General features: G+C 48.7%; 2 protein-coding genes across 3 annotated transcripts in view; both read right to left on the bottom strand.

Moving 5' to 3' along the window:
• LOC135378915 (uncharacterized) overlaps positions 1–24,609 on the bottom strand; it is a 385,731-nt gene that overhangs the window by 59,271 nt on the left and 301,851 nt on the right. The window contains exon 20 of the mRNA XM_064612080.1: positions 4,284–4,358. Within this exon, the coding sequence (XP_064468150.1) occupies positions 4,284–4,358 (75 nt within the window). The remainder of the gene's footprint in view (positions 1–4,283; positions 4,359–24,609) is intronic.
• On the bottom strand, positions 11,068–15,604 carry LOC135378914 (uncharacterized). Of its 2 annotated transcripts, XM_064612079.1 has the most exons (3): positions 15,178–15,604; positions 11,608–15,117; positions 11,068–11,543 (listed from the first exon to the last, which is right to left on the bottom strand). In XM_064612079.1, coding segments are annotated over exons 1-3 (3,531 nt in total). In that variant the 5' UTR covers positions 15,179–15,604; the 3' UTR covers positions 11,068–11,523. The 2 variants fall into 2 exon arrangements, with proteins under 2 accessions (XP_064468149.1, XP_064468148.1); XM_064612078.1 differs by having other exon boundaries at positions 11,068–15,117.

The following is a 24,609-nucleotide window of genomic DNA, read 5'->3' as shown; positions in this document are numbered from 1 at the left end:
ACGGACACTCTCGGGTACCCCCGGGGGTCAGCGGACCACACTTTGCGAACCACTGGTATAGAAGATGTGGAACACATTTATCCTCATTGCCTCCACTACTATCGTACCGGAACAGCACTCTTAGGACCTCTTGATCTCCTGAAATCTCGCCCCCCCCCATCTCTTTGTCTCTCTCAAAGTCACTTGGATCGCTAGCAGAATCCAGCCAACCAACGCTCTGCCCTCAGAGCTCTTCATACATTCTATCTCCCTATTATTTTTTCGTCAACATCAACATCTCCTGACCTCTTTGGACGCCATAGGACTTCCACCCCAATTGTGAACGGGCATGCTATTTGATTTTCTACATCACCACCAGCAATGGGGTAGAGTATCGCCTCTGGCGATGAAGCTCTAATTCATCATTTCACAATCAGCTTGTTGTTGCTTATTAAATCCAAAGTTAGCAATCTACCGGCCTCAGTGGCTCAGTCGGTAGCGTGTTCGCCTTCTGACCCCGGATCGCGGGTTTGAACCCGGCCGAAGACGCCAGCAACTTGGTGGCAGGGTACAAGTTGCAAAGACACGCGGCCTTCCGGGAGGGGCGTTAAATACAGGGTGTCGTGTGGGGAGCTTGCATCGCACGTAAGACAACCCACAGGTGGGCAAAAGTACTCCACTAACCGACCGCTATGGCATCGCTCATGATCCTACACTCTTAAAAATGAACTTCCTCGATGAATTTTTTTAGCCGCTTCAAATAACACTAAAGTGACTTTGTATAAATCACTTGTCCTTCCTAAGTTGGATTATGCAGCCTCCGCGTGATCACGGGACCACTTCATATTCAATAGAACAGTGCACGAGAGGGCACCTCCATTCATATTTGGTAACTACAACAGTACCGCCGGTGTGACTGCTACGAAATATAACTTGAATCTGCCTTTGCTTTCCACTCGCCTAACAATAACTGGCCTGTGTTTGTTTCACAAGATTTGATGTAAAAAAATCGTACATCCAACCGCCTTCACACTGGCTTTCACCGCCTTAAGACCAGAGAGCAGTGTTGCCATACGTACAGATCCAGTATGGAGATCTACAGATTATTTCTCAAATCTACAGATTTTTTTACTCCATGACGAAATAATCCTGAGAATGGGGCACACAAAATCCACGAACATACTCAATGGTCGTTACCATACTCAGTCGTGTTTCATGGCTTTCATGCAACAGCCTGCTTGCGTTTGCGCAATGGTGTCAGATCTTCGGACAAGTGTTAAAAAAGTTGTGACGAGAAGCCCGATTCACGATGCTCCACTCTCTGGAGAAAAAAAAACGATGAATTTTAAATTTCATGTTTGCTTCGTGGTGTGTCAGTATATGGCTATTAGGATGTAATCTTTGATATTTTGTATCACTTCTGGCACGGAGGATGTCCGTACTTAATTACACGATGTAGCTACTAATCATCATGGTCAGATCGCTTATGTATTGATTTGTCTGCTGATGATATTCTTTAGAACTCCACTGGAAGCAAATAGATCTCACGCAGTCGCCGGCGCATTGGCACCGACAGGCGCGGATCTACTTGGGGGGGGGGGGGGGGGCAAGGTGTCCGGACCCCCCTCAATTCCAGACCTGAACATAGTGTTCAGTGGACCAATCCCATCATGAACGTGGCATTTGTCCATAGCGGACCTTACCCCCCCCCCCCCTCCCCTCGGGAAAATCCCAGATTCGCCCCTGGGCACCGACCATTACACCGACAATCAGGTGGTGGTAGTGTTCTAACTCAGAGCGGTTTGCGTCACTGTTTCATGCCCGGTTCTTTGCAAGTAAGGGCCAGTTCTCACTTGGCGACGCCCGACTCGGCGTCGTGAGCGGGCGAATGAAAATAGACGCGCATTTCCGGAGTCCACCACCGGCATGGCCAAGTGGCCTAAGGCGTTCGCTCGTTGGTGGTAACCAAGGTCGTGCTGTAGACTGGGAGGTGGTGGGTTCGAATCCTAACGCCGGCTGTGCTATCTGAGGTTTTCCCTGGGTTTTCTGAAGACTTTCCAGACAAATGTCGGCACAGTTCCCCCTGAAGTCGGCCCAGGACGCATACTAATCCCCTGTCCCCCACTCCTTCCTGCTGTCCTCTCTCCGTCCGTCCACATCTGTACGCCGCTCAAAGCCACAGTTGCTTCGCGGCCCTAACAGGCAATAAAAAAAAATAAAAATCCGGAGTCTGGAGAGGAGGGATGTCGAGGCAAAAAAACTGCCATGCCGACCTTCTTTTACGTCGAGTGCTGCCGAGAACGACAGCTGGCGATCAATTAGGTGACACAGAAAGTTCACACCTCCTGACTTTTCGTCTGCTTTGGACGACGGAGTGCCACTGTGGTGGGAACAGGAAAATCGTGCCCGCTGACGGGGCTGCGGAAAAGCGTCTCTACTTCCGCCGCCCGCTCACGATGCCGCGTCGGGCGTCGTTAAGTGAGAACTGTCCCTTACACAGCCGGCACCAGGATTTGAACGCCGGGGAGCCAATCCATTCTCCGCAACTTCCCAATAAGTGTTGCCATCACATATCTCCGCTCGTCCGATGCAAAAAGCGAAATAGAAAATGTCACACGACGAAATGCACATAATCCTGGCCTAACGACGATGTTAATTAAGCAAATTGTACGTGTTACTGCAATCTACAGATTTCTACCGTAATCTCTACTTTTTAACAAGTGATCACCATACTTTTCATCCGACGGATGTGGCAACACTGCCCGAGAGACAAGGAGAGCAGGCAAATTCTCGTTACACAGCCAAAGTTTATTCAACAGACTCTGTATATTCAAAAAGCTCCGGACGGGAGCCAATATACTTCGAATATCTTTTGAACGTTGAATACATAGAGGCGGTTGACGAATAAATTTTTGCTGTGTAACGAGGATGTGTCTGCTTTCCTTGTCTCGGGTCTTACTTCACAGTCACGCACCACCATCAGCGCCATTTCGCTTCTGTGGGCCTTCATACATCTTAGCTCGTACCGATCTCCCACAGAAAGTCGGTATTCCCTCATGCTCAACGAGACTATTTCTAGATTCATTTCTTCCTCGTACATCGTTGGAGTAGAACCGCCTTCCCGGTACCACCTCCTCCATTGCCGACATCAAGCAACTTACATAGTGTTTACGCGATTATTTGTCCGTATAGCCATTTTTCATTCAACAGGTTGTACATTTCTGCTGTCACTTGCTTCTCCTTTTTTTACATATACGTATCTGTGCAGTTTGAGCAATGAGTGTAACTCTGTTCATGTGGAGCTAATTCGCAAATATTTTGTATGCTGCGTGTATTAACATCTTTTTTGCAAATTATTAACTCACTCCCCTCTGTATTGCCTCACGACCCTAAGAGTAATGAATAAATATGTCAATTGTAACAAAGCGCGTGCATGCTATAATGCACTGCTTACATATTGAAATCGCTAACCTAATATCTGACGTCGTGTGTTTACAATCTCAGTGGTCGGCACCAGGAACGATGGCGCTGACGTATTTCTGGGACGTTCGAGCTTTGAATGCGTATTTTTCAGGCCGCACAGGCCTAAGAGAGTCCCTCTACCTACCTACATATACATTTGCATCTACATATCTGCATATACGGGCAAGAAAAATGTCAGTTGAAAGATTAAAACATAACAGCAATATTCATGTAGTATGCTGGTGGCATGTTATCAACCAGTATTAAACGGCTGCGGCATAAACCCGACAAAAGGAGTTCAAACAAATTCTCATTACAAATTGACAGCAAACCTTATCCTCATAAACCTCCGGAGAGGAAGTAAAAGAGTAGGGATTACTGACACAATTCCCTCGTGTGGCCATCTGCATTGACGCCATAAACAGCCTTCCCCAGGTTGATTCTCCTTTCCAAAGAATGAGGGCTGGAAGAAGCGAAGGCTCTTTAGGGTGTCAATGGAGATAGCCACACGAGGGAGTTGTATCAGTAATACCTCATTTATTCCTTTGCCTCCTCTCCGGCGGTTTTTGAGGATAAGGTTTGCTGTCCATTAAACTTGTTGGTGTGCAACAAGGACTTGTCTGTACTCGTTTTGTCGGGTTTAGTTCGCACTTATGTATCACATTGTCACCACCATTTCGCTTTTGCCGACTACTATTGAACGGTCGTGTCAAACAACCGTGAAACAGTTTCAATTCTAACCAAACGAATCAGACCAGTTTAAGCTTAGAACACTGGTTATATGAAAATACTAAAAAATGTGAGAGAACAAAAAAAACAAGGGCAGTGCGCATAGAACGAACCTCTTCGATGCCTTTAGTCCGGTTTTGTTTCTTTTCTTCTATTTGATCATCGATCTTCCGTATCTTCTTGAATTTCTGGAAAGAAGAACAAAAATAACTTCCGTCACCGTTGTGGCTAATGTAATGTTGTGGCACTAGCCGGTTGGGGAAAAAAGTAAATAAAACTTTAGTGACTCATCTTCTAGGTACACTGAGAAACGGACACGACAAACGTGGAATAAGTGAAAGGTTAGGAGTAAGAACGGATGTCATGTTGGCAGTCAGATATCTAATTTCGTGTGAATGAGTAGGGCAACCACTCGGAAGAATCCTCGACAACGTGAAGTGAACTGGCACACGGTCAATACTATCAATATATTCGACAGAAATGAGAAGGCGCAGACAATCTGGTGCATATTCAAGGCTGCAACCGGAGACAAGGAAGACAAAAATTAATTTTCCCCTGACACAGCAACAGTATATTGAGAGTCAAACGCTTATACCCACAAAAACTTCCGAAGTGGGGAAAGGGATACGAGCGAGATATTACTTACACAGGTTCCCCTCCTGGCGATCTCCCAAGGCTCTAGTAACAACCGTTTCCATTTGTTTGTTTCAGCACGTAACACAGAAGTCTCTTCAGAAATAAGTTGACAGCCATTACATTCCCGAAGGTGACCCACGTGTTCACTTTAAATAGGAATCTCTTCTGTGCTCTGCACGTGTTCTCTAACTCTTACATTTCTGGATCTCAAACTGATATCCCGGGATGTTGTCTGTTGGTGTTGTGGCATAGACAATGCCAAGCCCATTCTTCCATACTCCAGCTCTCATTCTAAAATTGAAAAAAAAAAAAAAAAAGTATTGTTTCATCTTTGTTGCGGGCTGCCACCGCAAAAAGTCGTATACATTGTATAGCTGCTAGCTTAGAAAAGAAACCTAATAGACTGCTCCAAGCAGGTTATCATTTTCACTTGCTTGCCGCTCGGACCCTCTTGGAAATGCAACCACTTTTCCCGTGTTCTACCGTATCACTTGACAACGGCGATAAGCGGTAGAAAACTGTCGTCATTCCTTATTACCATTTCATCTCCCATAATATACTGGCTGCCCCAAGAAACTTCGGGATTAGATTGCATTTTCAAATACTTTCAAACTAAGCGGGATGTCACCTTTTAGTTCTGTGAAGACCGGTTTTGTGGTCACCCACAAAAACCCCTTTGTGTGCTGTAAGGAGAACTTCGTGTACTCGATTCTGTTGAAACGTGGTTTTTTGTTATGTGGGCAGACCGGTCGCTGTATCAATAGGCGTCTTCCAGAACACATGCTGAGCACAGAAGATATTCCTATTTAAAATTAACTCGTGGGCCAGCTTCGGGAATGTAATGGCTGTCAACCTATTTTTGTAGGTACGTCTGTTTTGCGTACTGAATGGAACAAACAGAAACGGTTGTTACTGGAATCTTGGGAGATTGCCAAGAGGGGAAACTATGTGATGCCGAAGATGCCGCTACAGTGCCGCCTCATGCGTCGAAGATGAGCTTTAACGTGCGGAAAGAAAACAAAAACACATCTATCGGGCGACGCTATTGGAAGTGCCCTTATCTTGGGCTGCATTTTCTGTTAATCTTTTTCCAGGACGCAAGAGGCGACAGAGTGCTCTTTCCCTCTCTGACATTGGGGGTGAAGGAAAGACGGGTCTCCGAAGATGCGCACTGAACAAAATAAAGAAAAAAATTGTGTTCCTTCACGATTTTTTTGCGGACGATCTACCGAACGGATTTTTGTTCTGAAAACAGCTACCATATCAGGTCAAAGGAACATATGTTCTCATTGGGTCAACTTCGTATCTCTTATAATTAACAAGTTGATTAACGATTGTTAGGTAATTAGTCATCTGAAGGTCAGCAACATTTGGCCAAGAACGTCCGCCGGCCCACAGATGATAGAAGTGAAAACAGCATGTCTATAGCCCTGATAGTTTATTAATGAAAAATCTGCATCGCCTGAAAAAGGACACCCTGCATAGTAAATTCAGTACTCAGCAAGAGGAACACGCAATGTGAGACACGTTGATTTCAACGAAACAGAGGCGGTACAGTTCTGAAGAAATAATATCTAGTTTGGTCTTAAAGGCCAGCTCCGGGGAAAACGCATAGTCACACATCTCAACAGAAGCCAGCAGGCACAAATGTTAATGCCTACTGTATTTATCTCCAAAATAGTTTGGCCAAATACCCTGCATTTACGGAGAAATCAAATTGTTTGGTTTGCCGTCAGATCGTCCGCTCAAACCAGTGACATTACGGCCAGCTTTCACTTTGGCTGTACTTGGCTTATTGGCTTACTTGCGGTTTCACAATCGTCGGCAATCGTCAGGCTGAAAGCGAAATCGAGAGTCGCACCCATCTTACGAACTGTTGGTATGTAGTGTATCTATTTCCTGTATGAGACACGCAAGCTTTGAACAAAGCTAAAGCTAGTAGGACGCCGAGTATTAATTCAGCTGCACTCTTTCTGAATAAGTGACTAACAATAACGAAAAGTTCAGAATAACTATTCAGAAACCAATCAGCATGATTGTGCATGAGACACGCTTCTTGCTTGTGAATATGAGCGCTAGGTTCGTGCTGCCCTCGAAGTTCTAAATATGCTACTTTAAAGTCCGGTTTCACCAACGCTGGTTAGCTTTGAACCGAGACCAAGCGTTGCTAAACCTTGAAGTTAACGCTCAATTCTTTTTTTGGCAAACGCTAGTTGGTGACGTGGTAAATGTTTCAGTAACAATAATCCCCTTTAGTGAAGCACGGCTTAGCGTTAAATTCAAGTTAAGGGACCGTTGATCTCGGTTCAAGTGTTAATCGGCGTTGGTGAAACCGGGCCTAATAGCAGCTCCTTGCAACATAAGCACTCGGCTTCTTTCGGCATTATTATGCATGAACCACTCCGCCCCCTTTACACGGCGCCGTCAAACATGAAATTTACACAAACTGTTTATGGGCTTCATCATGATGGATGCTGAAAGCTCATCTAACAGTCTGTCGTTGGAACTTCCTCTTCATGCCGAAGTCGATTCGCGGCTCAACATTTCAAAAGCAAGGCCTCCAAACTCTGCTGCACGTAGCAGGTACCTCTCAGCTGCTGAAAGGTAGCTGAAAAGCTGACTTGTCGACTCGTTATCCATGCAAACAAAGACATTGACCAGGTTCTGGTCAGAGACCCTTTAATCACCTATGTCGGCTGTGCAGTCATGGTGTATCTATAAAACTATATGCAGGTGATACAGTGATATACACTGAAGTGAAATCGTGGATGACCTAATTAGACTGAGTCAGTGTCTCGCTGACACAGAAAACTGGTGTGAACAATGGCAAATGTCGTTCAATGCAGCGAAAACTGTAACGATGACTGTTACCCATAGAAAGGAAAAGCACCCATACGAATACTCGATTCGTGGGACAGTGTTAGAACGTGTCAGTTGTTACAAGTACCTTGGTGTTTACATCGCATCTACTATGACATACAGCATTCACCTAAAAATGGTTCTTGAAAAAGCATTAAGAAACTATGGGCATCGAAACCATCACTGAAATACGGCACGCCTGAGACGAAGACTATTGCATACAAGTCTTTGATATTGCCCCTCCACCCGCATGTATGCAACCCCCGCATGTATGCAATCCCCGTATAGTGTCCCCATACAAAATTTGCCATGCCCAAACTAGGAAGACTGCAAAATAAGGCACTACGCTTTATTTATAACGAGTATAGTACAGTGGCCTCGGTGTCATCTTCATCTGCATATGGATATCTTCAATGCATCAGGCATTCCCTCTATTGCAAAGAGGTTGCACATGAACAGGTTGAAAACCCTGTACTGTATTGAAAAGGGCATGTTACTGGTGGGCAAGACAATGTACCTTTTACATCATATAGGCCGTCGTTTGCGTTATACTCACGATGCACACTTTTCTGAAGTCAGATTTCGCACAGACTGTTTCAAATTCTCGCTCTTCCCAATGAGCAATCACGGAACAACAAAAACAAGTCTATTACGGTATGATGGATGGGGAGTTCCATCGCAATCAGGTAATCGAATAAGTTACCTGCATATGTAAATGTAAATGTAAAATGTATATGTAAATGTTACTGTAAATAGTTAAATAAGTGTAATAGTTAAATAATAAATAATACTGACAGCGTTAGGTGGGTTCCTTGCATGGCATGTTAGCCATGATCCTCGGTCATATTATATTCGTGTATCTATGTATTTATTATGTAGTATGTGTTGTGTATTTCCCCTTATATTCCTTGCCACCACTCCTATTATAGCCTATGGGCCAATAGTATGGATAAATAAAAATAAATAAAATAAAAATAAGCGATGTCGAGGTTTGGGAGTAAGGTCGCCTTGAATCCCATCCTGGAAAGGGCATCTGCAACTGGGCTCTCCACACCTTTGACGGGACGGATGTCGATGGTAAATTCGTTTATGAAAGTGAGTTCCGGCTTCTCTGGGTGTATATCCATCGGCTCCTTTGGATAGAAAGGCGAAAGTGAGTGGCTTGTAGTCCGTGAGGATGTGAAATAGCCGGCCTTCCAAAAAGTAGCGGATGTGGAGGATGGCGAGATAAGCCGCTAGCAGCTCACGGCCAAAAGTGCTGTAGCGGACTTGAGTGGAGCAAAGCTTGTGCGAAAAGAAGGTCAGGGGCTTCCATGGGTTGTCGCTGTACTGCTGCAGAACGGCACCAACGGCGCTGTCTGAGACGTCAACCGTAACGCTGGTTGGGGCACCGTGTTTTGGGATCATGAGGACATAGCGTCTGCTAAGGCGTTCTTGGCCTTTCGAAAAAAAGTGTCCGCTTCTTCGGACCATGAGAAAGCGGCTGGCTTCTGGGCACCTCGTAGCATGTCTGTGAGTGGACGTAACATGTGAGCACAGGAAGGGATAAATCGCCTGTAAAAAATTATCATTCCCAGACACTTCGCAGCTGGCGGAACGACGCCGGTGTAGGAAAACTCCGCACTGCTTCAACTTAAAGGTCGAGAGGGCGAATACCTTCACTGCTGACGAAATGGCCCACAAAATTCCAAGGAGGACTTGGAAAGCTCGCATTTCGCTGCATTGACAACGATTCCATATCCGGCCAAGAGGAGTGAAAACGGCACGAAGATGGGTTTCGTGCTCTTCGGGTGAGGAGCTGGCAAGAAGGATGTCGTCAAGGTACGCAAACGCAAAGGGCAGTCCTCTAAACACCTGGTCGGCGAGGCGCTGAAATGTCTGGGCAGCCTTACCGAGGCCAAACGGCATTCGAAGGTATTCGAACATGCCAAAAGGAGTGACAGTGGCCGTCTTTGGAGTATCAGAAGGCTCCGCAGGAATTTGATGGTACGCCTTGATAAGGTCAATTCTCGAGAAGATGTTCGTTCCGTGCAGGTTGGAAGGCAAGTCGTGAATATGTGGAATAGGATACCGGTATGGGACGGTCACCTTGTTTAGCGCCTGGTAATCACCACAGGGTCTCCAGTCGCTAGTCTTCTACGGCACCATATGCAACGCCCACGGCCAATCGTTAGAGGAAGGCCGAACTATACTCAACTGGAGCATGTGCTCGAATTCCCTTTAGCGATAGCGAGGCGCTCTTGCGCGAGACGACGAGGTCGAGAGTGCACGGGAAGTCCGGTGGTCTCGATGAAATGAGTCACAGTATGGTTTACCTTAGTTTCATTGTTGCACGGTCGCAGGAGAGATGGGAACTCCTCGAGAATACCGTCGTATCGGTTGGAGGGACTCTTGCAGAGAGAGACGCGGGTGGGCACAGCTTGATGGCACGAATGTCCATTGACCCGGAGCTTGGTCTCAGCGTACCACAACACGCGTTTGTGCATGTTTACTAGGAGACCAAAGTTGCTCTAGACGTCCGCTACGAGTATGGGGTATATACTGCCGGTCGGCTACTAACAACACCCAAGCAAAAGTCCGTCGAAGCCCAAGGTTCAAGGTAAACGAATGCTCGCCGAACGTCGCAATAGGCGTTGTATTCACGGCTTGGAGGGTTCGCGAAGTTCGTCGCCGACGACGGTGGAAGAAAGACGATGGGATGACATTAGTAGTATAGACATAGACTGTATAATTTTCGAGCGGCATAAGAACCGAGCGGCATAAGAACCGTGCGCTATAACGACATCCTTTTTCTAATCCAAGATGGCCGATTCTAAGCCAACACAATCCAGTTCTAAGCCAACACAATCCACTTGTAATCCAAGCACGAGCCAAATCCAAAGCCATCTGATTGGCCGCCATTAGCCCCGCCCACTTCACGTTGATTGGCCACCGCGCCCCCAACTGATCTTTGAATGGCTGACCGTAGATCCGCTCCTTTATGCTAATTAGTTGGCTTGGCTCCGCCCAGTTCACACTGAGCGGCCCGTGCTAAGCCTTGACTGATCGTTGATTGGTTGACTGTAGCTCCGCCCCCCTTATGCTAATTACTCGGCTCTGCCCCCACTTCACACGCTGATTGGTGCACGCGTATCGCTGAGCACAGCTCCGCCCCTTTATGCTAATTAACCGGCTCCACTGATTGGTCCATTCTAAGCCTACTGATCACTCTCCCCAGACTTCTGATTGGCCGCGGCCGCCGCCGCCGCCGCCGCCGCCGCCGGACGCCCCCGCTGCGGCCTCAAACTTACCCGGGCTAGCGGGTGGCCGCCGCCAGATGGTGCGCGGGTCGCTCGCCGGCGGCTTCAGATGGTTCTAACCTATCTCAGATAACTCTATGAGATCGAACAGACGGGGAAAAAATACCTTTCAACGTTTATTGAGTACATGTTTGAGGAAAAGCATGGCAGTTTTGGAGAGGTTGATTCCCTTGATGCTGGGCATGGTTCCGCGGAAGTGACGGATCATGTAGACGTCTCCGGGACAGCGGCTGAGAAAAATTTCGTCCTCCGTGAGCTGGCACATCCGCGTGCACTGGATATCTTCGTAGCTGTCGCTCACGTCCAGCGAGTGAAGGCACGTACGCAACGATCCAGTAGCGTTCCTATTCAGGTTAATGCCGGACCGCATAGGTACCACGTGCCACTCTCTGATGGCCAAGATGTCGCCGGGGCATTCGTGCGCGTACGTGTGCTTATCCTTCTCCAGCTTGATGCTCGCAGTACAGTTGCCAGCGTCCAACGCCAGCGCGCACGAGACGAGCGAGAAGAGAACGAGGTACCACATCCTTCCAGTGACGCAGGTCAAATGACGCTACTCCTACTCATCCTCTGCATTATCTGTGCGGCGGAGGAAAGAATGCCGTGTGAAATCCCGCTATCTACGTCATCCACTCGAGCTTACCATATTCGCAGCTTCCGTACGGGTAGGAGTCCACGTCATTGTAGAGATATCGTTTGTCGTCGTACGCCATCAGACTTCTCTTCACATTTCTGATGGTGTACATGCACTGTTTCTTTCCCACTATTGACACCTGTTCGTGCGATACGCTGTCGTGCTTGAATAGGGTATCGCGGTACGTATCATGGAGGAGGTGTTTGCGCACAATGTTCTTTTTGACCCCTTTAGCTCTTGCAATTTGTTTTCCCCCGGCTAATTTGATGGAGTACATTTTAGCTTTCAGGCATATTACTTCCTCAATGGGTATGCTACCCGTTTCACTTTTGAACGCGCCAAGTCTACCGCGATTCCTCTCGCTGTACAGTGGATGGTCACGATCGAAGGAAGACAAGTCTAAATGCTCGTCGGCGATCGCACGTAACTGATCTTCGTAGTCCTTGCAGAATAGGCCGAGGATCAGAGAATCCGTGTCAAAGTAGCAGGTAATCACCGGACAAGTGAGCTTACTCAGCAGGGTTTCATAGTAGAACGAGTACATGGTTAACTTACTCAGTTCTAAAATCGTGAAGCCAATCTGCAGGGGGAAATCACATCGCACTTTTCTTTTGCGCATTTCGTACATGACGCAATCGGGGGACAAAATTTCCATTCGCGCGCATTCCGCCCGACTCCCGAGGCGACTCGCCGTCTCCTCATCGAAGGCCACTCGAATGTCTCGCATATTAAATTTATTTAGCAACGTACGCCCGAAGACCGCATTATTTGAGATTTTATAGAAATTTTTCTCGAACGTCGTGCTCGATGCGACGCGTCTGGCAACATTGTCCTCAATGTAGGGACGCAGGAATGGTGCCTGACGAAATTTTAGAATTCTGTGAATTTTCGTCACGCGCATGCCCAATCTACAATAGAGCGCGAGCAGCGCGTAATGAACGACGTACCCGACCTTGTCCTTGCACGTGAGCAGCAGCTTTTTGCTGTTCGCCGGTTGATACATTAACTCTTCGAGGAGCCCCCGCTGGAATGGTGAGAGCCATTCCTTCGGAACGACTGCCTTCTCGGGAGCCAGGGGGAAGTACCGCGTCAGCGCGTGGATAGATTTTGGATACTCCAAATCGCACACGTACACGTATCCCACGTCCGAATCCGTGGGATGACGCATAAAATCCACGGAGCTAAAATCCTCGACCCATTCGAAATCGCCGACGGGGAGGTGCTTTATCATACTGAACCCGTAAAGATTGTTGCAATCTATGTACGATATGTACACCTCCTCTTTATCGGGATCGTAGCCACTGCACAGCGGGTTGTTAGCCCGTAAATGACGCCTGCTCGCCTGACAGAGTCCGCCTCTAACACCCGATTCGATGGTCCGGTACATGTCCTCGTCGATGATCAGCTCCAATTTTGCCCGCGTGTAATTTAGAGCGCATTGCCACGAATAGGATGCCAGCGAAACGCAATGAAGCAATTCCAATCCGCGCGCGTCGTAGCACAGGCGCCGGAAGTGCTGCATTACGTCAGCATGTAACAGGGCATCCGTTTTCAGGTACAATGCATTATAATCCCTCAGATTCGAGCATCCAAAACGTTCAAATACGTGCAGCGCGTACTGATAGTCTTCGTCGCTTATATCCTCCCCCGTCAGATCGTTTCGGAAGGCGGATTTTGCCGGCAGAGCCAATTCGTCGTAGACCGCGAACGAGCTAACGTGGCTGTACGGGAATACACCTTTACGAAGCAAAATTTCGTAGTCGTCTCCAAATACCTGCTTCAGGCATTGGAACGCCTCTGCGCCCCCCATGGATTTGACGGTTTCCACGAGCTCTCCCAGCGACGAATTTAGGTACTGCATGGTATCTCTGAATAGGAAGGTGCCAATTTCGAACGATCGGATTTTTTCCATGGAACTGGCCACGATGAAGGGAGCTCGCTTCCACTCGAGAAGGTGAAATTCCCGCAGTAGTCCGGCCAAATCGTAGGCCAGATTGTGCACCATGATGGGCAGTTTTTCCCGCGTCGTGCACGCCAAGTTACAGGGGTTGCACAGCGTCGCGATGTAATTTGTCTCGCCAGCAGTACAACGCTTGGAATGGTCGTGGTGCCGGACACGGGGTAGATCTTGCGCGAACTCCCGCTCGCAGTACGCGCAGTGGGTGGCAGCTCTGTGCCGCGCACGTTGCTCGTCATTCAGCACCATTTCGGCGGGGCAAGCGTTCAGGGCGATCATCTCATCTCGCATTTCCATCAGAGCTCTGACGCACTGCCTCGCGGAATCTTCACCATGGTGCGTCCTGATGCGCATCACCTTCGAGTCGTGGGTGCGCACGAGCACGGCACAGAAGCTCGAGGTGACGTGACGCTGCATGCCAACACCACTGGGCGTGAGTACGCTCTTCGTGTCCAACGCGACGACGTAGTTATACTGCTGCTTGTACTGAATTTTAGTAAATTCTACAAAGTGTTTGCCCGGTTCGCAAAATTCCAATATGATTTCGTTTACGTCCGCGCACAGGCGACGATGTTTCGCCATGCTCTCTTCCTTCAGGAAAGAGCGCGTGCAACGCTCGCATACGAAACGCCTCTTGTCTCTCATCAGTAACCGCTCGAGAGACTTGATTCCGAAAAAATGTTCATCTACAGCCAATAAGTGAATTTTCTTTTCATACTCGAGTTTTGGAGGTCGCGACACGTGCACTCCCTGATCGACGTACTCGTATACGTACACGGATATCTGGTTTTTGTCTTCAAATTCGTCCAGATCAGAGTAGGAAACGGGGAAGCGACTAGGCCACCAGTACTCCGCGGCATAGTTTTCACATTTTTTCCACGAATTCCTTTCCTGCGGGTGCAGGAGGGCGAGCGTATTGTATTTAAAACACTCACCCTCCTTATGTGCTGGTAAATGAATATTCGTCAGCACGTTCCTGCGCTTAGCCAAATGATCGGGAAGTGCCCCATTGCATCCGAATTTTTTAGTTTTCACCGCAGAAATGCATATTTGAACGTTTTGGACGTCGGTGGACACGAACCCACTCCCGTCCCGCTGATAATTTTCGACGCGCCCCGCGGACTCCTGAATCGCGTCCATCAGGGTATTCGCGATGGCTCCGTCGCTGTGGACTTCGCGAGCAAACGCCATAAAGTGGGCTATGTGCGCGGTTATCTCCCCCCGAGTTTCCTTCACCATTAAGACATCGGAACAAATGCAAAACCTAAAGGGTATTCTTTGCGCTCTCAATATGGCGAGCATATCGTGAAAGTGACTCATTAAATATTGTCGCAAATCCTCTACTCCCTGATCGTGAACAGATGCCAATAGCGTGAATCTTTTGACGATACCTCTAAATGCGGCGTCAGTCTGGAAGAAGGGCAGGAAGGATGTATCCACGTCGGGGTGCGATCGCATCACGTGAGCAGACAGTGTAGGAGGTGCGCCGTCCCGAGAATCGTCGTCGTCCGATTCATCCTCGATATCGTGAGGATCAAAAAAGCAGAACACACACCGAGGCACTGAAAATAAAACGCGGATCCGTAAGAAACGTGCAACAAGTAAAGGAGGGAATAACTTACTTGTGAAGCGAGTGAAAGCAGACTGTTCCCCCCCTGAGGCGATCGCGCGGCTTATAAACCGGCATCCACGCTACATGCGCCAACACGTCGGGGCTCGCTTGTTTCCACGCGGTCGTAAATCATGTGGCACCTCGAGGATGAGGCAGCGTTGGGGCCATCTGTTTATTATCAGAACGCGCGCGGCCGCAATGGTGAGCATTCACCGTCGAAGAAAATGTTGCGTCAAGGTAATGTAAATAGGTCTTCTCCGAGAAATTGGGTCACCTTGAGTCGGTTGCATGTTCCAACACGTTGGGGTCGCCTGTTTTATATCAAAATGCGCTTCATGGTCAAAATGAGTTTATACTATAGAACGGTGAGCTTTGTTTTATTCTCAGGGAAGTTGCGTCAAGGTAATGTAACGAGAAATTGGGTCACCTTGAGACAAGCCCCAACACGACGGTGCCATCTGTCTAATATCAAAAACGCACTTCCACCCATCGTGGCGGGCCCTAGTGAAAAAATGTTGCGTCAAGGTGATGTAACGAGAAACTAGGTCACCACGTAAATCATGTTTTCCGAGGCCACGCGTATTAAAACCAAAAGTAAACTGTTGTGCTTGATGAGACAAGTCTATCTGAAGGAAAATATCCCTATGAGCCCACCAGCTCATTGCCGAAACAAGCACCGAAAACAAAGGGTTCGCTTATGCAGTTTCCAAATGTCCTTCGCGCGCGCATCATATATCACATGCTGTTCCCGTGTGATTGTGTAAACAGAATCGCACCACCCTTGCGCTCCTCTGGGGGTGCTTTATATAAAAGTCGCGATATATACAACTCATTTGAGGTCCGTGAAGCCGTCGGTCGACTCCTCGTGAAGCGCACAACGAGAAAGGTATGTTTCACTATTGTCTTCAAGATGAGGAAAGTTAGGTAATAGTTGTCCTCATTTTCAGTTCATTTGGCGTGCGTAGAAACTTGCACTGAGAGATATGTCATCTATTGTCGAGAAGCTGGATAAACTAAAGAAACCCGGTGATGGAGACATTCAGAAAATGAGCATTGTTCCAAACAATGAAAAGCTCGACGTGTTGGACTTACGCAAAGTGGACACTATCTATGGGGAGTCCGTGTACGTGGAACTCCTGATGGACAGCGATAAACGCGTAAAGGTGTACCTACCCAGTCGTTTTAGGCGACTCACGGATGAAGATTTGCAAGAAATGCGAGAATTACCAGATCTGAAACTAGAGAAGAAGGAGAGATTCAGGGATGGTAAAAGAGCCGCATCGCCCGACATCATCTTTACTCACGCGAAGAAGAAGTGACCGCGACGAAAGCCCGCGTCCCATATGTAATCAGCGGGAAAAATAAAAATACATGTATTTCTGATTTTAAATGTTGCGTTGTTGTGATGGATTAGGAAGATAGGCTGATATGATGGGACGCTCTATTGATAGAATGATATGATAGGGAGCTATAGCGCGTATTCATTGACTAAGAGAGTGTAGTTTGTGGGGAGCTATAGAGAATAAAGGACACCAGGCGTTTTTAAGCGACAAACAACTTTTCTAGCAGCTTTATTGATTTTAGGTCATTAGCGGCGAGATTATCGGAAAACAGGGATACAATGCTCTTCAGTGATTTCCCTTTCGCCAACAATGTCGCCACAATACAACAGTACACACCACACATGGGAGAATACAGGCTTTGGATACAGACATCATTATATTCGTCGACGGTGAGGCGTTTCAGCTCAGGTTCGATGGGCGGCAATCCGAAGGAATCAAAGTAGATGAGGTCATCCTTCATTTTCGCGTACAAAATCCAGTGCTCCCCAGCTTGCTGTCGCCGATCGGTGTTCACCACGATCATACCCGGTCTATCCAGTGCGGGCAGACGATCGTCTCGAGCGTATACACCGCGGAAGAGTGCCGAAGTGTAATCGTTGTACTTCAGGAGTCTCTCGATATCTTGCTCGAACATCGCTAATCCAGTGTGACGTTCCTGTTCTTATCGATGGACATAATTGGCACACTCTCGGACAGTATCAATACGGTCGTGGGTTCGGCCAAGGCACGTCGGAACTTGAGTTGCAGACGAACGTTTCCACGCCTGATCGGTGACAGGTGGACGGAGGATTGATCCGGATCCAGGTCGTAGTACAGTAGGAACTTGTTTCCGACGTAGTGGTCGTATTCGTAGGAGACGTGCTTCTCACACAGCTGCTCCAGGAGGTTGAAGTAGCTTCGGTGGTTCAGGTTATTGTTGAAGTCGAACGTGTCTATTCGCTGCGTCCCGTTCACGGTGAGCGTCGCCGACTCAATGTCGCAGTTCACGAATCGGTACGGGTCCCGATTGAATGCTCCCTGGTAGGCTAGGGTGGGCACGAATGCGACCACCACCTTAGACGGTATCTTCTCAGGAAATAAATCTTCCAGGCATGCATCCAGGTTGCCAACTGGTAGCGAACGAATACGCGATTCACTTCCGGCCAGTGTGTAGAGAGCCTTGCGCTTCTGCAATTCCGTTTCGTGTCCGAGGAATAGGCTGGGAGACACGGTGATTTTCTTTATGTACAAAGTGGCACTCATGATTTCCACTCTATGCGTGTGCTGCTCCTGATCGGTCTTCATAATGCGGAACGCGTCGGAGCCTTGATAAAAAACAAGCCTAATTTCCACTCCCGATATGAGTAGCTTAGGCTGCAGGAAAATGTCCGAGTTGATCTTGGAAACCAGATCGATGGTCTTGCCGCCGCGTGTGAGGTTGTATCGTTCGGCCGGTCCACGAGCGCGAATGTTGTTTTCCGTTTGACGCGCTTCTTCTTGCGTGTACAGACCTGCTTTATGCACGGTATTTTGCTCCGTGGTGCTGGCGTGAAGCAAAATATCCAAGTAGCTTCTATAGCTATACAAATCATTATTCGTAATCATGGTCTGATTCAAGAAGACGGCTACGTTCTTGAAAAGCGAGCTGGCGAACGCGTTGACGGGGTAGACCTCGTCGTAGGTCGTCCGATCGCCAGCCAGTGTTTCCGGTAGCGAACCATCGTCACGTACGATGCGGACTTTCGTCACTATGTACGCGGAGTTCAAATCGAGATAGTGGTGCCCCAAATTCGAAAGCTGGAACTCTATGACGGAGGATATGTCAGCGACCGGGTAGAATACCTCATATTCCCCCTTCAGTATATGCCACTGCGTTCCCGGCACGGAAAATAACTGTGTTTCCGACTTATCCAACAGAGGAGTGTCGGGATGTACGACGTTAATCGTGTCCATCTCGCAACTAAATTGTGGCCGCGCAACCAGCGTGATTTATGCCGTCGAAGACGTCCGGTTTTCTCCTCTTTCTTCGCACGCCCGCCCCTCCGAGGTCGCGGAGAATTTCACGGCCCGTATCTTTCGCCGATCTCTTAAGCGCACTTCGGAAAGAGTCTCCCTCCGACAGATTTTTGGCCACGCGCTTAGCGGCCGCAACAGCAGTCTTTTTTAAGTATGGCGATACGCGTTTAAAGAGTGGAATAGCGAAACGCCCGAGCTGAGAAAAGAAATTGCCTCCCCTCTGGTACAGGTGCGACCTGTATACCGTTGGAACGCCAAATCCGTAGATTGGTACCGCTTTAGTGTACATGCTTAAAGTGCAGCGTCAGCGTCGATCTACCGCGATTTTGTAGCGGTAGCTTGCGACCCGTGTCGTCGCGTATAGAGACGGTGATTGAGGAAATTTCGCGCTGCACTAACTTAAAATACTGAACGGGTAGAAAGCTGAAACTCAGTTGTTCTTTCGTTCTATCGTATACGAATGGAATTAATTTCAGTATCGGATGCCGACCGTTTCCCACTACGGAGGGCGTGACGAGATCCGTGTATATCATAATACAGTTAATGGGAAGATCTATGGTCACTTCGTCGACACCCGTATCGTTTTCCGTAAATACGGTTTTCGCGCCGAAACCCAGTAGGTACGCAAAGTAATCGGATAATGTAAGCGACACGTTTTCCCGCAAGCTCAACGAACACTTCCTCGCCCACGCATCGTACGTGAGGGAAGCCTCCGGCTGCAGACGCTCATGGATGGCGCTCACGAGAGCTTCGGGTGTTTCGTAGTAATTCGGTGGAAGTGAAATGCGCCGACTTTCCGTCTCTTGAGTGTTTATGTGGACGCGGTACGTCTTCACTATGGGATTACACGTGATGCGCTTTCGGGATCCTTCAACATGGATGTGCTTCACCTGAATGAGGTCCAGGAACTCGGTCGACAAGTTGAAATTCGTCGGGAGAGAAAGCGAGTAAGTGTTGTCTTTGTATTCCACCCGTGATTCTGTATCGTTCGTCGCTCTGAAGAATTCGTTGAATGTGTCGGTAATGAGCGATCGGGGTTCTAAAATTAGATCGTTATTGATCACTATCACCCGGCGAACTCGCATCATAACGGCTCTTTCCTCCGCGAGCGGTAACACGTTTGGGACGGCGCGTACTTTACCGCCCTCCCGGTGATCTCCATCGATGTCGACGATTCCAAAGGCGAGATGCAGCGGTCTGTCGATTAGTTTCGCCGAGCGCACGCGCGACGGTAGCTTAAACACGTAGTGATCTTCCTCGTAAGTCCACTCTATCCCATATTCGGGGAATATTTTATTCAATAGCGTGTCCGTGTCTTCGAACGTGAGCTGTTTTGTTTGCCACTTCTCCGTTGATAGCGTTATCAGGTTATCAGGCGCTTGGTTCACGTTCAGGAAGCTGTTGGGAATGGAAAATCCCTCTAGACCGACGACGTACGAATCATCCAGGTGTAGTGGCTTATCTAACGCGATCGTGAAGTCATTCAGCGTGTTGGACGGGTACAGGTCCATGCTAGCGTTCGAGAGCAGATACACGTAAAATTCATTTTCTGACATCGCTGGCGGGCACCCAAGAATCGTGATCTTTGGCGTATCCAAACCAACGAACCAAGTAGTGCAATACCCCGTTAATTTTCTTCTTTCTAATCACCGCGGATATGAGTCGCTTATCGTACGAGGAAAGATGGTGGACTGGCTGCAGTTCCTGCTCGTAGAATGATCCCAGTATTTCTTTTCCCGTCGAATCTTTCACGTACACTACGGGCGGATCGGTCTTTCTCGTTCGCGACACCTCGAACACTTCGGCCGTCCACCTTTGATCGTAGCCTTTGGCGAACACACCGCGATCTAACGCGAGCCTCACCTGGTCCCCTGATTTATACTTGCTCTCGCGCGGGGTCGTCTTACGATTCAATCTGTTGAACAGAGCTACTTCATTTCCGGCGTTCACGTTTTTCGGCTTTTCGCCCGTGACGGAGTGTACCGAGTCGTTATAGTCGGCCACTATCTTCGGCAGCGCGTTGATATAATTAAACTTCCCCGTACTAGTGAAATGCCTGGCTATTCTTTCTCTAATTGTTCTCTGCACGCGTTCACAGGAGGCCGCTTTCATTCCGCTTTGTGTGCTATAGTGATTTAGTAGCGACTGAAAGTACTGACGAACGGGGGAACCCCAAAATTCGCTCCCGCGATCAGTGAGCAAATTCTACGGAATTCCATGACGGAAAACTCGTTGGAAGGCTTTCTTTACGTCTTGCGGGCGCTTTGTGCGAATGGGGACCATGTACAGGTACCTCGATAGCGTATCTATGACCGTTAGGATGTACCTGAAGCCCTTGTTAAATTTCTGATATTTGCGCATATCCAGAAGGTCTGCCTGATATAAATCCCGCACGTGAGTTGCGATGATGGAGCGCCGCTTAAATTTTTTCTTCACTGGCTTGTGAAGGGTGTAAGCATCTTCTTTTTTCAGCTGTTCCACGGCTTCTGCGCGCGTGAGCTTGTGATACCGTCGGTACCGATCCACTCCACCTAACCCTTTCTCCTTGATCTTTCTATAGGGCCCCATATTTGCTCCAGCGAGCAATGCGGTGTATTTTCAGAGCGCTTATAATTTTCGATACTTTTTTGTACCAGCGGGGTTTCTTGATGAGCGCGCTATGACGTGCTAAGTAGCTCACGAGAGCCACAATGTTTGAGCGATTGATTCGCTTCGCTCTATATACTAGCACATTATCCGCCTGCCAGGTGAAAACTTTCTTCAATTCTTTTAGCACAGATTTCGCGCGTGCTTTATCAACGCCGGAGGGTAGAAGATTAAAATCGAATGGATTGGGTTCTGGTTCGGGCACCGAATGGACAGGTTCCAGAGGAGGAGGAGGAGGAGGAGGATGATAGTGAGCTCGCTTCAGCAAGTAATAGAGGGCTTCCAGTATTTTGCCCACTTTTACATCGTCCGATTCGTTAGATTTCAGAACTTCACCTATTTCTATTCTATGAGCCATGACCGATGGCTTTGGATATCGCTCGCCCGGCGACTCCCGCCACGAGACTTGATAGCCCTGAGAGGAGCAGTGGAAGTATGGGAATGAGACCACCTCGTTGTCCCCTAATATATTTCTTCAACTGCCGGGGGCACTTATGAAGTGACTTGTAGGCGAGGAAGCGGAGGATTTTTTTGTGTTTCTTCAGGTTTTTATGAAGTTCCGTCGAAAGTGGGATATTTCCGCGTAGAATGTTCAGACAGATTTCCGAAAGGATTCGAATGTCGTCGCAGCTGAGCTCTTTAAGTAACTCTGCGCGGTGCGTCGGTTTGCTGGCAGCCAATACTTTGAGGAGCGTGAGATGTCTTCTAAGATCAGCCGTCATTTCGCGGGCGTAAACAGGAACTGCCGGTCGTGCGGTAAAATACCCGTTCGCAGGCTACGAGAGGGAGGTGTTTGCGCGTGCAGATCCACAACTAAATAACCGTGCGCCTTCTCCGTCGCCTGGTTATATGCGTCGAGAAAATAGGAGAGCCCCTGTTTCCCGAATACCTGACGTCCGAAGGTTTCGATCTGTTGTACGGACCGCGCGTTCCGGAACAATACGATATAACTGGCGTTCAGCGATATCGTTCGAAAAGCGGCATTGTGAGAGAACAAGGCTTGTGTGATCAGGATCACGGACGCATTCTTATGGTGGCTACCACGTACAAACAGCGACTCTACCTCCGATAGAACCCCCTTTTCCGTGATTTGATCGTCAATAACTATGAGAGTGGGATATCGCTCATTCCAATCTGCGGGTATCCTGTCCATAAACTCCACACCGTCGAAATCTTTTTCCCAGCCGGCTGCATACTTTCGTACGTAGAGTATCTTCTGCGGTGGAATGCTAAATAATTCGGGATGTCTCATTATATTCTGCGTGAGCACCGTCTTCCCACACATGGACGCGCCGGAGATGAGAATTCGAGCAGGGTGCTGGAACTGCATGCGCATCGTGGAATAACTCGAGCAGACTGTGTAGCGAGGTGTGATGCATCTTTATTTTCATCCATAGCTCCTAGCGCGATTGATGATCGTCTCCAGGACTCTTATTTCTTCCTGACATAGTTCCTGAAGCTCGCGCAGTGATTGCTCCCTGTAAGCCGACAGGTACTCGTCCAAGATTTCGCGTATGATTTCCCGCAACTTGCTTGCGGTGATACGGGAGCGCAATATGTGGCAGCACATCTCGACGAAGTTCTCTCGCTCGTGTGACGCCTCAAAGCGGAACTGCGCGGAGTTGATGCACCTGAGTCGCGCCATCTGGTGGCACGAGGTAAGTTTGGACGTCTGAGATAGAGGTGTTGGGTTAGAACCATCTGAAGCCGCCGGCGAGCGACCCGCGCACCATCTGGCGGCGGCCACCCGCTAGCCCGGGTAAGTTTGAGGCCGCAGCGGGGGCGTCCGGCGGCGGCTGCGGCCGCGGCCAATCAGAAGTCTGGGGAGAGTGATCAGTAGGCTTAGAATGGACCAATCAGTGGAGCCGGTTAATTAGCATAAAGGGGCGGAGCTGTGCTCAGCGATACGCGTGCACCAATCAGCGTGTGAAGTGGGGGCAGAGCCGAGTAATTAGCATAAGGGGGGCGGAGCTACAGTCAACCAATCAACGATCAGTCAAGGCTTAGCACAGGCCGCTCAGTGTGAACTGGGCGGAGCCAAGCCAACTAATTAGCATAAAGGAGCGGATCTACGGTCAGCCATTCAAAGATCAGTTGGGGGCGCGGTGGCCAATCAACGTGAAGTGGGCGGGGCTAATGGCGGCCAATCAGATGGCTTTGGATTTGGCTCGTGCTTGGATTACAAGTGGATTGTGTTGGCTTAGAACTGGATTGTGTTGGCTTAGAATCGGCCATCTTGGATTAGAAAACGGATGTCGTTATAGCGCACGGTTCTTATGCCGCTCGGTTCTTATGCCGCTCGAAAATTATACAGTCTATGTCTATACTACTGACATTCACGTCAGCACCGGTGTCCACAAAAAATCTGAGTCCGGAGTTTTTGTCGGTGACAAGGAAGAGGTGGGTAGGCGATGCGCCATTGTCACCAGCCGCAATCTCTAGTGACTGGCGCGGCCGTTTTCTGAAAATGTGCAAGGTGAAATGCACTTGCGAGCCCTTGCACGAAAACGGTAGTGGCACCAGCACATGCCAGCCGGAGACGGGGAAGGGCGGCGATGCGAGGACGGCGAGCGCTACGGTGAACGAGAAGAAGACCGTCGTAGTGCCGCGACTTAGAGCTGAAGTGCCACAATCTGGTCGGCGAGTACGGAAAGGTCGAACGGGTGCGCCGAGCTTGTTGTAGCGGTATCGGGTGGACATAGCTCGGACAGCCGTGGCGGAGCTACAGCAGCAATCTGACGTGGTGCCATCTCCAGAACTCGGCCACCAGATTGGCCAGTTCGTTGAGGCTCATGTTGTCAGCAGCAGCATGCAAACATTCGCTGACAACCGTTTCAAAAACAGCTGACGAAGCACCAAGTCATCCAGGGCGTAAGGTCGGTCGCCCAAAAGTAGACGCATGTGGCGGACGAGCTGCGAATCGTTCGTTCATCGTTCAGGATACATCCGGTGTCGCAATGTTCCGGCGCAGTGTGCAAGGCTTTATGGTTAGCAGTTCTCGAAACTGAGACGGCAAGAAAGTCTGGAGGGGAGGTAGCCTTTTTAATGACCGGCTAGGTTCATTGGTGAAGATGAACTGAACGAACGTTTTGATGGCGATGCTACATGCTACACGATGCGACTGCTACATGCCCATACTTATCAGCTTACTTATTGTTCCTGGAACGTTTGGCGCCAGCCATTAGAGAGATATATGTGCGTAGTGTGTGACTTCGCAAGCCGCAAGTGATGCAGCGGTCACGATACGTGACTGAAGTCTTACAATTAAACTAGCAGTTCACTTTATGAAATATAACTGCAATTGCAACAAAAATCTCTCGCGTATGTAGGCGTTGCACAGCTCGGTTGATAATACGTGACATTCATGGTGCTCTTTGGCAGATAGCCGCAGGCCGGCAATGCCACAGCATAATTGCACGAATCATAAGCGCACTGGTGGTATCAATAATGTGTTTTGG

The sequence above is a fragment of the Ornithodoros turicata genome, chromosome 1, assembly GCF_037126465.1.
Source record: "Ornithodoros turicata isolate Travis chromosome 1, ASM3712646v1, whole genome shotgun sequence".
In the NCBI taxonomy this organism is placed as follows: domain Eukaryota; kingdom Metazoa; phylum Arthropoda; class Arachnida; order Ixodida; family Argasidae; genus Ornithodoros; species Ornithodoros turicata.
This window is presented reverse-complemented; position numbering and strand designations above follow the sequence as displayed.